This window comes from Theobroma cacao, chromosome 2 (assembly GCF_000208745.1).
Source record: "Theobroma cacao cultivar B97-61/B2 chromosome 2, Criollo_cocoa_genome_V2, whole genome shotgun sequence".
NCBI lineage: Eukaryota > Viridiplantae > Streptophyta > Magnoliopsida > Malvales > Malvaceae > Theobroma > Theobroma cacao.
The window spans coordinates 39,096,017-39,108,686 of record NC_030851.1 but is presented as its reverse complement, the minus strand read 5'-3'; the positions used below and the strand labels follow the sequence as shown (position 1 = coordinate 39,108,686).

The 12,670-nt window shown below is 36.2% G+C and overlaps 2 protein-coding genes across 2 annotated transcripts; both read left to right on the top strand.

The window, feature by feature from the left end:
• Nucleotides 350-2,650, top strand: LOC18610189 (cytochrome P450 CYP749A22). The gene is made up of 5 exons (XM_007045713.2): nucleotides 350-703; nucleotides 794-1,017; nucleotides 1,169-1,401; nucleotides 1,544-1,922; nucleotides 2,036-2,650. Exons 1-5 carry the CDS (start codon nucleotides 421-423, stop codon nucleotides 2,474-2,476), a joined length of 1,560 nt encoding a protein of 519 aa, XP_007045775.1. The 5' UTR covers nucleotides 350-420; the 3' UTR covers nucleotides 2,477-2,650.
• On the top strand, nucleotides 5,948-8,411 carry LOC18610188 (cytochrome P450 CYP749A22). Its single transcript, XM_018115631.1, has 5 exons — nucleotides 5,948-6,318; nucleotides 6,398-6,642; nucleotides 6,802-7,034; nucleotides 7,201-7,579; nucleotides 7,690-8,411. Exons 1-5 carry the CDS (start codon nucleotides 6,030-6,032, stop codon nucleotides 8,116-8,118), a joined length of 1,575 nt encoding a protein of 524 aa, XP_017971120.1. The 5' UTR covers nucleotides 5,948-6,029; the 3' UTR covers nucleotides 8,119-8,411.

The window sequence follows — 12,670 nt, the reverse complement described above, 5'->3', positions numbered from 1 at the left end:
TCATTACCACGTCATCATATTAGTATCACGTGACATTGTCATGTTATCATGTCGATGCCATGTGATATTGTCACGTCATCATGTCGATGCCACATGGTATGCCACGCCATCATTTCAACTCCATATCATCAAAATGTGTCACGTTATCATCGACATCATCCTCTTTAACGGTAAAATTAAATTTTTTTAAAAAGAGGGACTAAATTTTTAAAATTAAAGGACTAAATTATTTTAATTTTGAGTATCGGGATTAAATTGGATACAGTTAGAGATTACATGGACTAGATTGTTCTTTTGACCAATTCTAAATCGCACCAAATGAAAAGCCGGCTTTTACATATAAGCAAAATGCCTTCAGCCCTAAACGTGCATAAAAGCAAAGAACCACAACACCTCAAATGTAGTGGATAAGAGAAAGAAATGAACTCCATGGGAAAGCTTTTAATCCTTGTCGCAGGTTCATTCTTCCTTTACTTCCTCCGAGCTCTGCTCAAGGCCTTCTACAACTACTGGTGGATTCCCCACCGGATACAGAATATACTGAGGTCACAGGGAATTAAAGGACCTCCGTATGAGTTTATCCATGGAAACAACAAAGCAGTTGTCGAAAGTATAAGGGAAGCATCAAGCAAACCTATGGCCTTGACACATGATATATTTCCCAGAGTGCTGCCTCATATTTACTCCTGCATCAACACATATGGTGAGACATGATGTCATTTTCCGCTAGGATTTCTAAGTTCTGCTTCCAGGAAGAGATTTAACTCTCTTTTTTTCTGTGTTCTTTGATTAGGGAAAATTTATCTTAGTTGGAATGGAGTTCGAGCTCTGCTGGTAATTACAGAACCAGATCTCATCAAAGAGGTGCTGAAAAATAGTGAAAAAGCTTTTCCAAAGAGGAAAGTTACATATTTCCTTAGCAAGATACTGGGGGACGGGCTTGCTACGACCGTAAGAGAAAAATGGGCAAGGCAAAGGAAATTGGCCAATTATGCTTTTCATGGGGAGAGCTTGAAAGTAAAACTTCCTATGAAAACCACTGTACTATAAGTTTTTGCTGTCATAGGCTTGGTGATTGAATTATTTATTGTACTTGGAACATTTGCAAACTAAAATTTTGGTGATCTTCCAGTAGTGATACTTACAAAGTGGAGGATGGTTTTGGCAGAACATGACTCCAGCAGTAATTGCTAGCGTTGAAACAATGCTACAGAAGTGGAAAGGCCAGGAAGGGAAGGAGATCGAAGTGTTCCAGGAATTTAGATTATTGACTTCAGAAGTGATATCCAGAACAGCTTTTGGTAGCAGTTACCTGGAGGGCGAGAAGATTTTTGAGACGTTGATGAAGTTGTCAGTAATCGCAAGCAGAAATCTTTATAAAGCCAGGATACCTGGCATCAGGTAAGCTCCTCTAAGCTTTACTCTGGAGACTAATAACCAGAAGGCTCTATTTTATGCATAAAGCTGTAGGTCTGAGAGGATATTTTTTCTTTCTATCCTAGTTTTTTCCATATATAAGGCAGACTTTGGTTTGCTTTTGCAGCTACGTCTGGAAACATGCTGATGAAATTGAATCGGAGAAACTTGCAAAAGAAATACATGATTCTGTGATGAAGATTGTTAAACAAAGAGAAGAGAAAGTAGTGGCTGGAGAAGCTGAGAGCTTTGGCAGTGATTTTCTGGGATTACTTCTAAATGCCTATCATGACTTGGACGAGAAAAACAGGCTCTCCGTTGAAGATTTGGTAGATGAGTGTAAAACATTCTACTTTGCTGGACAAGAAACAACTAATTCCTTGCTCGCATGGACAGTCCTGCTTTTAGCAATCCATACAGATTGGCAAGAGAAAGCAAGAAGAGAGGTGATTGAGGTATTTGGTAATCAAGATCCACATCCTGAAGGGATTGCCAAACTAAAAACTGTAAGCAAATTTCAAGCTCTAACCACTTTAATAGCATGCACTAGTTTTGAGCATTCAGGGTATTAAACAGGGAATTTATAATTTGATACCTTTTACTTCTAATCTGTAAACAGATGACCATGATCATCAATGAAACTTTACGATTGTATCCTCCTGTAAATGGCATCGCAAGGAGAGTTGGAAGAGAAGTTCAATTGGGAAAGCTCATGCTGCCTACAAATATAGAGTTCAGCATCCCGAACATGGCACTTCACCATGACCCTGAATTATGGGGAGATGATGTTCATCTTTTCAAACCAGAGAGATTCGCTGAAGGGATTGCCAAGGCTACCAAACACAATGCGGGTGCATTTATTCCCTTTGGAATGGGACCTCGATCTTGCGTGGGCATGAGCTTTGCGATCACAGAAACAAAGATGGCTATCTTCATGATTCTGCAACGCTACAACATTGCCCTCTCCCCTGCCTATGTCCACGCACCCTTAGCTCTTCTCACACTTAGGCCACAACATGGAATTCAGTTGTTGTTTCATTCACTGCCTAATGATGCTTAAAGTACTCAGCTGTTAATCTCCGAAATGGTAAAATATATAATCAAATAAAAACTGATGATAACCAGTTCCCAGTTATGTTCTCCCATTTAACTGTATTTAGCAGCCATGTATGATGATATAAGTATTAGTGATTTCATGTATTGGCAACAAAGAAACAAGATTATCTTCCTTTGAGTACTAAAGCCTGATATATCCCTGCTCTGCTCCTAGTAAACAATCTAAGGCTTCTCAGCTTTGAAATTCTTGTAGCAATTTTGTGAATATCATGAACCAAATAACCTCATGGCATGGTGAATAAAAATCTTAAGATGAATACCAAATTTATCACAATATTATGGTTGAACGTTGAATCTTGCAATTGTGTTTCAATTGCATTAAATTTTGTCAGTATACGTTTATTTTAAATATTTTTGTTTTAGTTATTTTTGAATAAAAATAAAGACAAAATATTTCATTTACAGAGTTTAATGGAAATAAAAATTATGATAACAAAATACAATACAATTAAAGTGTAGTGACATAATTCAGTTTTCTTTTTTTTTTTTTTTGTGAAAAATGTTAATGAACTTAAGCAGGAATGTCCAAATTAACCATTAGCGAGACAAGGTTACATAGCATGCATACAGCAGACAAGGGTAGTTACATTGGGACAAACCACAAAATGGACACCTTTGAGCTACCTGAACAGCTACGAACCAACAATTGTTGCTGATTAAAACTTGGGAATTCTGCTAGCAATCGTATCACTTCCACAATTTGACAAACTTGTGATCATGACTGGCAGAAGAAACCTGCCCTTTTCACAGGGGATACAGCCAATGCAGCTATTACTCCTTCATGAGCTGACAAAAGCCATAGCCTTATTCTCCGTCATATTCCATGAGCTAACACAATTCAGTATTGAATCATCTTATAATGATAAATTTGGTATTTTTCCTTAAAACCCTTTACTCGACAAAACCAGCTGCATTTAATACGTAATTCCAGGCAATATATTGATAGCATTTCAATCATTAGTATAATATTCCAAACAAAAAAGTTTCAACTCTGTCTGCGCATGGATTTGTATGTGAATATCTTTTAGAAGTAGACAGTAATATGGCCTTGGAAATTCCCTCACCTGTCCCTTGTCCGCCAGCCAATCATCAGAAACCACATCACAGCAACAAGACAGTATGCTACTGGCCTGCCTCCTGATTTGTAAGTGAATATTTTTTAGAGTTGGCAACCGCGTCGTTTCCAATCAAGTCATTTCGAGTTCAGGTGACAACGTTCAAATCAATTTAAATTCATATACATATTAAATTAAAATGAATATTGATAAAATTTGTCATTTTTAATATTAAATTTAGGTTATTACTACTTTAAGTTGGAACTTTCAAATTAAAATCATTTGAAGTTTAAGTCTGTAAATTTTTTATCAATTCGGATTTAACTGAATTATAATTCAGATTTTTTTAAAATAAATTTTCGAAATTCAAATTCATTTTATCACACCTCCATATATACACCATTCAATTGTGTCATTCTTTCTGTTTTCGGACCCTTTGGCAAATCCTAGAATTTTGACATACTTGAGCACTCTTATCAAGTTAAGTAAGCCAAGAAAACATAACTCAGATTGATTTTAACAAGGATCAATGACTTTAATAAAGAAATTACATATACAAGGAATCAGCAATATGATATCTTTATCTTCCCTATCTGTAACTTGTAAGATGTGACATTGGCAAAGGTAATCTAGGTTGTAACTAATGTAAATTTATGGCATGTTCTGCCTAGTAATGTAGAAGCTTCTCACAAGAAATGAAAGCCATTGTCTTCTCAGTCTCGACAAGTATATACTGGACACTTCCTATAGATATATTGAGCCTGATTAGAATCAAAATTTAGACTCGATGACACTTTCAAGTTAGGTCTAAGGCTCTAAGCTAAGATTTCAAGTTGAAAGCCTAGCCCCAACCTTCATTAGCCTTAAGTTGAGCATTGATCTTCTCATGCTCAACAAGAGAACTTGGAGAAGAAAAACTCTTGGAAGCCGATGCGCAATCTTTGTTGGTGCAAATAAGGTTTTGATGAAATTTAAGGAATACACAAAATTGACTTCAAGACATAATAGACATTATCTTTAAGCCTTATTTCGCCCTCATCATTCGCTATGCAAAAAGAAAATAATATGAATAACCTTAGAGGTATAATTAAGTCAACGTCTAACTTCATTTTTACACTTTTATAAGAATAGACCGCTAGATACACCCAAAGATTTGCAAAGTTGTTCAAACTTAAAACTTACTTTCTGTAGCAAGTAGATTATAAAGAATTTAGATTTTTTTGATAAATGATGAAAACTTAAGTGTTTATATTTATTTTCAAAACATAACACTTCTATCTCTGTTGATTTTTCTACACTTGTCTTATTTGTTTTGGTGTATCAAAATGGTTAGCCGTAAGTCTTTTAAATAGGCTTGCAAGTATCTCTTCTTCGAAGTTACAACCTTTTCATCAAGACACCTTTTTATCTTAAAGATACCTTTGCAATTTGTAAAACATAATCCTTAGATAAAAGTATTGTTTCAAAAATCATCTAATGAGAGAATAATCATTCATTCCATAAAACATAATTTTTGAGCTACAATATGAAAAAATAACTTTTCATATATAAACTTTTTAACTGTGATGTTTTTCAATTGTCTCATAATTTCTGGATTCAGAGATGGTTTTCCAATTATCACTTTATTAAGAAATATAACTATTTATATGAAAAACCTACTTACAATCTAATAGTTACACTGGTACTTTCTGTGACATAACCTTTAAGCTTAACATAATCTTTTATTATCTGACATAACTTTTGAGCTAAAATAAATATCCGTTATGTGAGAACCTTTTATTTTGAAATTACACCAACAATCCCCCACCATTTTTAAAAGTTTCAAATACCAACAACTTTGAGAATTTTGTTCATAAATAAAGGTGTCTCACAGATTTGAACCTTCACTTAATGAGTGTGATTGGTTCTAGTCTAAATTGAGTGGTTGACCAAACATTGAACTATCGATTCTTTATTTAACTAATCAAATCATTCAACTTACCTTACACATTATAAGAACCAAACACTATATACCTCGAGATGAAAAATATAAATTAACACTTGCAATCACCATATGATCTAATGGTTAGTACCCAAGACTTGTAGGTTGACCACAAGTGTTGGGTGCCCATCACTCTTGAGATCTTTATTGCAAGTACCTTTTTAGACTTTTGCATGAAATTTTTATCTCATACTTTTCTGACAGCTGTGTATTTAATTAATCCCTACACCTATTTTGCAAATGGATTCTCCCTTTCATAAATTGTTTGGCAACTAACCAAATTATGGTAAATTGAGGGTGTTTGGCTGCCTATGTTATACACTTTAAATAAATTGTTTGAATATATCAATAGATTAGACCATAATTCTAAATGCAAAAGTGACCCGATTTTAAATGTCATAAATCTGATACTCCGGGAATGAACTCATCGGAAAATCTATTTTCCTTGTCAGGTTCTGCAAATGACTTCCATGGCAGCAAATCTATCAGCCCTTCTTACAGGCTCTCTGTGCCTGTATCTGGTCATAGCTCTGATCAAAATCCTACACAAGTATTGGTGGACACCACTTCGGATACAGTATGCAATGAATTTGCAAGGAATCAAAGGACCTCCTTACAAATTCATCCATGGAAACAACAAAGAGACCGTAAAAATGAAACAGGAAGCATTAAGCAAGCCTATGGCTAGTTTATCACATGATATATTTCCCAGAGTCAATCCTCCTGTTTATTCACGGATCAACTCATATGGTAAGATTAAATTCCCCCCTTTAGTTTTAAGACCGTTTTCTAAGAACAATTTAACCTTCTCTTGTTTCTGTGGAAGTAGGGAAAAACTACCTTTCTTGGGGAGGTACTACAGCTCAACTGTTTATCACAGAGCCTGAGCTTGTCAAAGAGGTGTTGAAAAGTAGTGAAAGAGCTTTTCCAAAAAGGACAAGTAGAGAAAGGAAGAGGAATGAAGACGAATTCGCTCTTATGATACTAGGGGATGGGCTTGTGACATCCGAAGGTGAGAAATGGGCGAGGCAAAGGAAGTTGGCCAATTATGCTTTTCATGGGGACAGCTTAAAAGTAAACTTCTGATCAAATACTACAATTATTTTTGTTATAGATGTGTTGGTGTAAGATACTTCATAGTTATATCATCTTTTGTGAATTTTATGCATTAGAGAAGCACCAAATCCTGGCAAAGTATAAGTTACTCATAAGAGTGGGTGATGGTTTTGGCAGAGCATGACACCAGCAGTGATTGCTAGTGTTGAGACCATGCTGGAAAGGTGGAAACAATTTGAAGGCAAAGAAATTGATGTGTTTGAAGACTTCAGGTTGTTGACTTCAGAAGTCATATCAAGAACAGCTTTTGGTAGCAGTTACTTAGATGGGAAAAAGATTTTTGACATGCTGTTAAAGTTGTCTGTCTTGACAAACAGAAACCTGTTTAAAGCTAAGTTTCCTGTCATTAGGTAAGTTCCTCTTAAGGTTATTTCAGATTTAATGAGAAAGGAGACTAACTAGAAGTCATATTATGCCGCTTTTTCCCAAATGGTTAAACTACTCTTGTATAGCTAGGTGGATTTTTGTTTTATTTTGCCTTCATATGTTGGTGGTAATTTTTTTTTGCTTTTGCAGTAACTTCTGTAAAACTGCTGATGAAATTGAATCAGAAAAACTTGTAAAAGGAATACACAATTCTGTGATGGAGATAGTTAAGAAAAGAGAAGAGGAAGTATTAAATGGAGAAGCCAACAGCTTTGGCACTGATTTTCTTGGATTACTTTTAAGTGCTTACCATGATGCTGACAAGAAGAACAGGCTATCAGGACAAGATTTGGTAGATGAATGCAAGACATTTTACTTTACTGGACAGGAAACTACTAATTCTGCACTTGCATGGGCAGTCTTGCTTTTAGCAATCAATCCAGATTGGCAGGAGAAAGCAAGAAGAGAGGTGATTGAGGTCTTTGGTAACCAAAATCCACATTCTGAAGGCATTGGCAGACTAAAGACTGTAAGCAAGTCTAATCATTCTGCTTGGACACATCACTTAACATTTAGTAGATTTAATTTTTGAAAATCAGAATAGATTTGATATGTTTATTCCTCTTCTGCTGCATACAGATGACTATGATCATTAATGAAACTTTAAGATTATATCCTCCTATAAATAGCATGGTAAGAAAAGTTGGGAATGAAGTTCAATTGGGAAAGCTCATCCTGCCAGCTGATTTGCATGTGGTTGTCCCAATCGTGGCACTTCACCATGACCCTCAGTTATGGGGAGATGATGCCAATCTCTTCAAACCTGAGAGATTCTCAGAAGGGATCTCAAATGCCACCAAGCATAATGCAGCTGCATTTATTCCCTTTGGATTGGGACCTCGATCTTGCGTCGGTATGAGCTTTGCAATGACAGAAGCAAAGACTGCACTTTCGATGATCCTACAGCGATACACCATTTCCCTTTCCCCAACCTACAGCCACTCACCATGTACCCTTCTTTTGCTTCAGCCACAACATGGAATTCAGGTAATACTTCATTCTCTGTAGAATGAAGCCTAGAGTTGTCAATGGAATAATGCCTTGTAGATCAGTTGTTTATAGAGGCTGCAGCCAGTAACTCATCCCACTCAGTCCTTGTTTCTATCCATGCAGTAGTAAATGATGGTATTGGAACTAAATGTTCTAGTAATCAAGTATGAAGAGGGTACTCCTCTGAGTACTATTTCCTCTTCTATTCTGATATTTTTGTAGATGTTGATTAGAGACGAGTATGATTGCCTTGTACCTTTTTTTCTGTAACAAAATTCTCCAAGAAGAAAATACTGAATTTTTCATTTCAACTCCGGCACTTCACCATGACCCTGAGATATGGGGGTGAAGATGTTCATGTTTTCAAACTAGAGAAATTTGCAGAAGGGGAAATAACTTTACCTAGATTAAGCATAAGTCTTGACTCCATCATTGGTAAAGATTAAAATTAGTTATAAATTTACCTAGAAAAAATTAAATAAAATGATAAGAAATCATACGCATACTACTGATTTATATTCAAAATTCACAGGGACTAGGTGAACCCGGGAACCAGCTCTGGCTTGCTCAAGATCAAGCTAATAAAACAAATTTGTAACAGGTTTGAAACAAATTATATCCAGGCAAGATAGTCTGAATCACGCTTTATGAGATGCCTTTAAAGGTTAAAAACATCAATCGTTTCAAAAGGAAAAGATGCATACAATACGAAATTACAACATATTAAAACTAAACCAAATGGTATAAACAGTACAGGCTTACACGGTGATCTCCCCTGTAATGCAACTATAAAATTATTTCCAGCAAGTTTTATGGGGAGTACAGTCCCCTGTTTCAGTTTATGGACAGAACACAGCGGCCATTTAGTCGAGTTCATACGCCTCTCAAAACCCAATAAATGTGGACATCACAGTTTGCACACGATTAATCAGCATGAACTCCATTCTCAAAGATGCGCTATGATATATAACCAGACCTGTTAACAATGATATCTTTGCTAGTATTTACAACTGCTTTACAATTTTGACCAGCCCGCCCGATCAGGACCGGCAAAAATTGCCAACATATGCAATATCAAAAAAAAAATTCTTTAGCAGCTCTAGCTCAATAGAATGCCAATGAAACAACAAAACTTGCACTGTTGTAACAAAATTTGAACCTTTGTTATCATTCAGTGACATTTTGACTCTGACATATTAGCTCAGGCACGGTAACACTGAGGTTCAACTAGCTGATATATAAACAAAAGGCTTATCCAGAGAGATTTGAAACTATGCCTGCGCATGGATTTGTATGTGAATATTTTATAGCAGTAGATAGTAATATGGCCTTGGAAATGTCCTCAATTGTCTCTTGTCCGCCAGACAATCATCAGAAACCACATCACAGCAACAAGACAGTATGCTACTGCCCTGCCTGCTGATTCAGAAAAAAGAGATATACATAGAGTTGGCAAACGAGTAGCTTAGAATCAAGTCATTTCGAGTTCAGATGACAACGAGTTTGAATAGTTTTGGATTCATATCAATTAAAAAAAAAGAAGGAAAATTTACAAAAAAGAAAATAAAAAAGAAAAAACGTGAAAAAGATGAAATGTCAAGTGGCTTTTCTGATTCAAAGGCTCACTTCTCATCTTTAACCATTGCTCCCTCGCATGGGTCCCTTTTGTTCTTCTGCTGATGGTTCCCTTGTGAGTGAATCTATTCTTCCTGGATTCATTGGAAGCTTTGTTAGGATAGTCTTGAATTGGGATTTAATTAGGATTGTTTAATTCTAATTAAATTAGTATACTTTATAAATAGTCTTTAAATCTAGTTAGATTAGAATAACAATTTCTAATTCTATTAGGATAAGATTCTTAATTATATTAGGATAAGGTTATTGTATTTGATACTATAAAAGGACCCTATGGGTTAAAGAATAATTATCACCTAGATTTAGAGAGAGTGATTTAGGTGTACGTGGGATAAGGGTTATGAGTTTGAGACTGTTCTTGTAATCTCCTGATTTTTCTCTTAGTGAATTTTTCTCTGTTGTTGTGCCCGTGGACGTAGGTCATCAAAAGACCGAACCACGTAAATTCTTGTGTTCTTGTGGGTGTGCTTGATTTCTTTCTTTCTTTATTCTATTGATTGGGTTAGATCTTGGGCAATTCTTTAGAGACAATTCCGCAATTTCCCAACAAACTGGTATCAGAGCTTCAAGGTCTTGGATCAATCTGAATCTCGCTATGGCAACTTCGTCGACCAAGTATGAGATTGAAAAGTTTAATGGAAGAAACGATTTCAGCCTGTGGCGTGTTAAGATGCGCGCATTGCTAGTGCAACAAGGACTGTTGAAGGCACTGAAGGGAAAAGAGCATCTTCCCTCGAATTTATCTGATGGTGAGAAAGATGACCTTATGGAAAAAGCACATAGTGCTATTCTCCTTGCTTTGTCTGATGAGGTGCTAAGAGAAGTCACGGATGAAGAATCTGCTGCTGCAGTGTGGTTTAAACTCGAAAGTATTTATATGACCAAGTCCCTGACGAATCGGCTTTATATGAAGCAACGATTGTATACTCTCAAGATGAGTGAAGGTACGTCCGTTAATACCCACATTGATGAATTTAATAGAGTTATTCTTGATTTAAAGAATATCGATGTTAAAATTGAGGATGAGGACCTAGCCCTAATTCTTTTATGTTCTTTGCCTCCATCGTATGAAAATTTCGTGGATACTATGCTTTACGGCCGAGACACTCTCACTTTCGAGGATGTAAGGGCATCTTTAAATTCCAAGGAATTAAAGAAGAAAGTTGGTGGTATTCGGAATGAAAATCAAGCAGAAGGTTTGGTTGTAAATAGAGGTAGAGGTAAAGAGAAAGGCTTAGACAGAAAAGGTAAATCTAGAGCAAAAGGGAAAACTTGCTGGAATTGTGGTCAGAAAGGGCATTTTCGTCAAGACTGTATCAAATTCAAGGATGATGAAAAGTTTAATAAGTCTGAGAATACTGCAAACGTGGTTGGAGATGACTTTGATACTTTTGAGGAAACTGATAATGTTCTTGCAATTACTAATTGTAACCTGATGGATACATGGATCTTGGATTCGGCTTGTTGCTTTCATATATGTCCTAGGCGTGATTGGTTTACAACTTATCAATCTGTTAATATGGGCACTGTACAATTAGGAGATGATTTCTCTCTCTCAGTTGTTGGAATTGGCACAATTAGAATCAAGATGTTTGATGGTATGGTAAGAACACTTGAGGTAAAACATGTCCCTGACATGAAAAAGAATTTAATATCCTTGAGTTTGTTAGATAAGAAGGGCTACAAATATAGTGGCCAAGATGGTGTCTTGAATGTATCTAAAGGAGCCTTAACTATCATGAAGGGCAAGTTATCCGGTGACCTTTATTGTCTAGTGGGAAACACGGTCATTGAAACTGTTTCTGTGGTCTCATCTAATGATCCTGAAGATGATGTAACACGTTTATGGAATATGAGATTTGGTCATATGAGCGAGAGAGGGATTAGAAAACTAAGTAAGCATAGTTTGCTGTGTGGTCAAAAGAGTGGAAAGCTAGATTTCTGTGAGCAACATAGAGTGAAATTTAGCACTAAAACTCATCAAACCAGGGGTACAGTAAACTACATCTATTTAGATTTGTGGGATCCTTCTCCGGTGGTATCAAAAGGTGGATCATTATACATGTGGATCTTTATTGATGATTTTTCAAGAAAGGTGTGGACGTATCTTCTAAAGGCTATGAGTGAAGTGTTAACCACCTTTTTGCATTGGAAGGTATTGATCGAGAAGCAGACTAAGAAAAGGATCGAGAGCTTTCGAACAAACAAAGGTTTGAAATTTTGCAAATGTGAGTTTGGTCTATTCTACAAGAATGAGAAAATCGTTAGACATCGCACTGTCGACAAAACACCATATCAAAACGATATTGTAGAATTGATGAAGAAAACACTTTTGGAGAGAGCAAAATACGTGTTCTCAAATGTTGGCCTAACCAAAGTATTTTGGACAGAAGCTATCAACAAGGCTTGTTACTTGGTAAATCGGTCTCCATCAACTGCAATTGAATTTAAGACTCCCAAGGAAGTTTGGTCTGGTAAGCCTGCTGATTATTTTATATTGAGAGTATTTGGTTGTCCTGTTCATGTTCATGTGAGTGATGGTAAACTTGAGTTGAGGGCGACAGAGTGCATATTCCTAGGCTATGCATATGGGGTGAAGGGTTATTGGTTGTGGTGTACTGATTGTAAGTTCCCCAAGTTTATGGTGAGTCGGGATGTTACCTTTGACAAGTCTGCATTACTTTGTGGGATAAAGTCTAGAATTGCAAACACATCAAACCAAGAAGTTGGCAAGCAGGTGGAGCTTGAAATCAATGCTCTTGTGACAGTGCGAGATGATAGTGAAATCCAGAAAGAATTGCAAGAGGTACAAGAATTGGTATCTCAACGAAGCATTACTTGTATTGATGGTGATTTTGATTCTTATGTTTTATTTGTGGAAGTAGAGATTGAAGAGCCTTACTTTTATCATGAGAAAATTATATATGTCGAGTCT

Coding starts and splice junctions, on each gene's coding strand:
- LOC18610188 (XM_018115631.1), top strand. CDS start 6,030: ATGACTTCCATGGCAGCAAATCTATCAGCCCTTCTTACAGGCTCTCTG. Junction 7,035..7,200: donor GCTAAGTTTCCTGTCATTAG/GTAAGTTCCTCT, acceptor TTGCTTTTGCAG/TAACTTCTGTAAAACTGCTG. Junction 7,580..7,689: donor GCATTGGCAGACTAAAGACT/GTAAGCAAGTCT, acceptor TGCTGCATACAG/ATGACTATGATCATTAATGA.
- LOC18610189 (XM_007045713.2), top strand. CDS start 421: ATGAACTCCATGGGAAAGCTTTTAATCCTTGTCGCAGGTTCATTCTTC. Junction 704..793: donor CTCCTGCATCAACACATATG/GTGAGACATGAT, acceptor TTCTTTGATTAG/GGAAAATTTATCTTAGTTGG. Junction 1,402..1,543: donor GCCAGGATACCTGGCATCAG/GTAAGCTCCTCT, acceptor TTGCTTTTGCAG/CTACGTCTGGAAACATGCTG.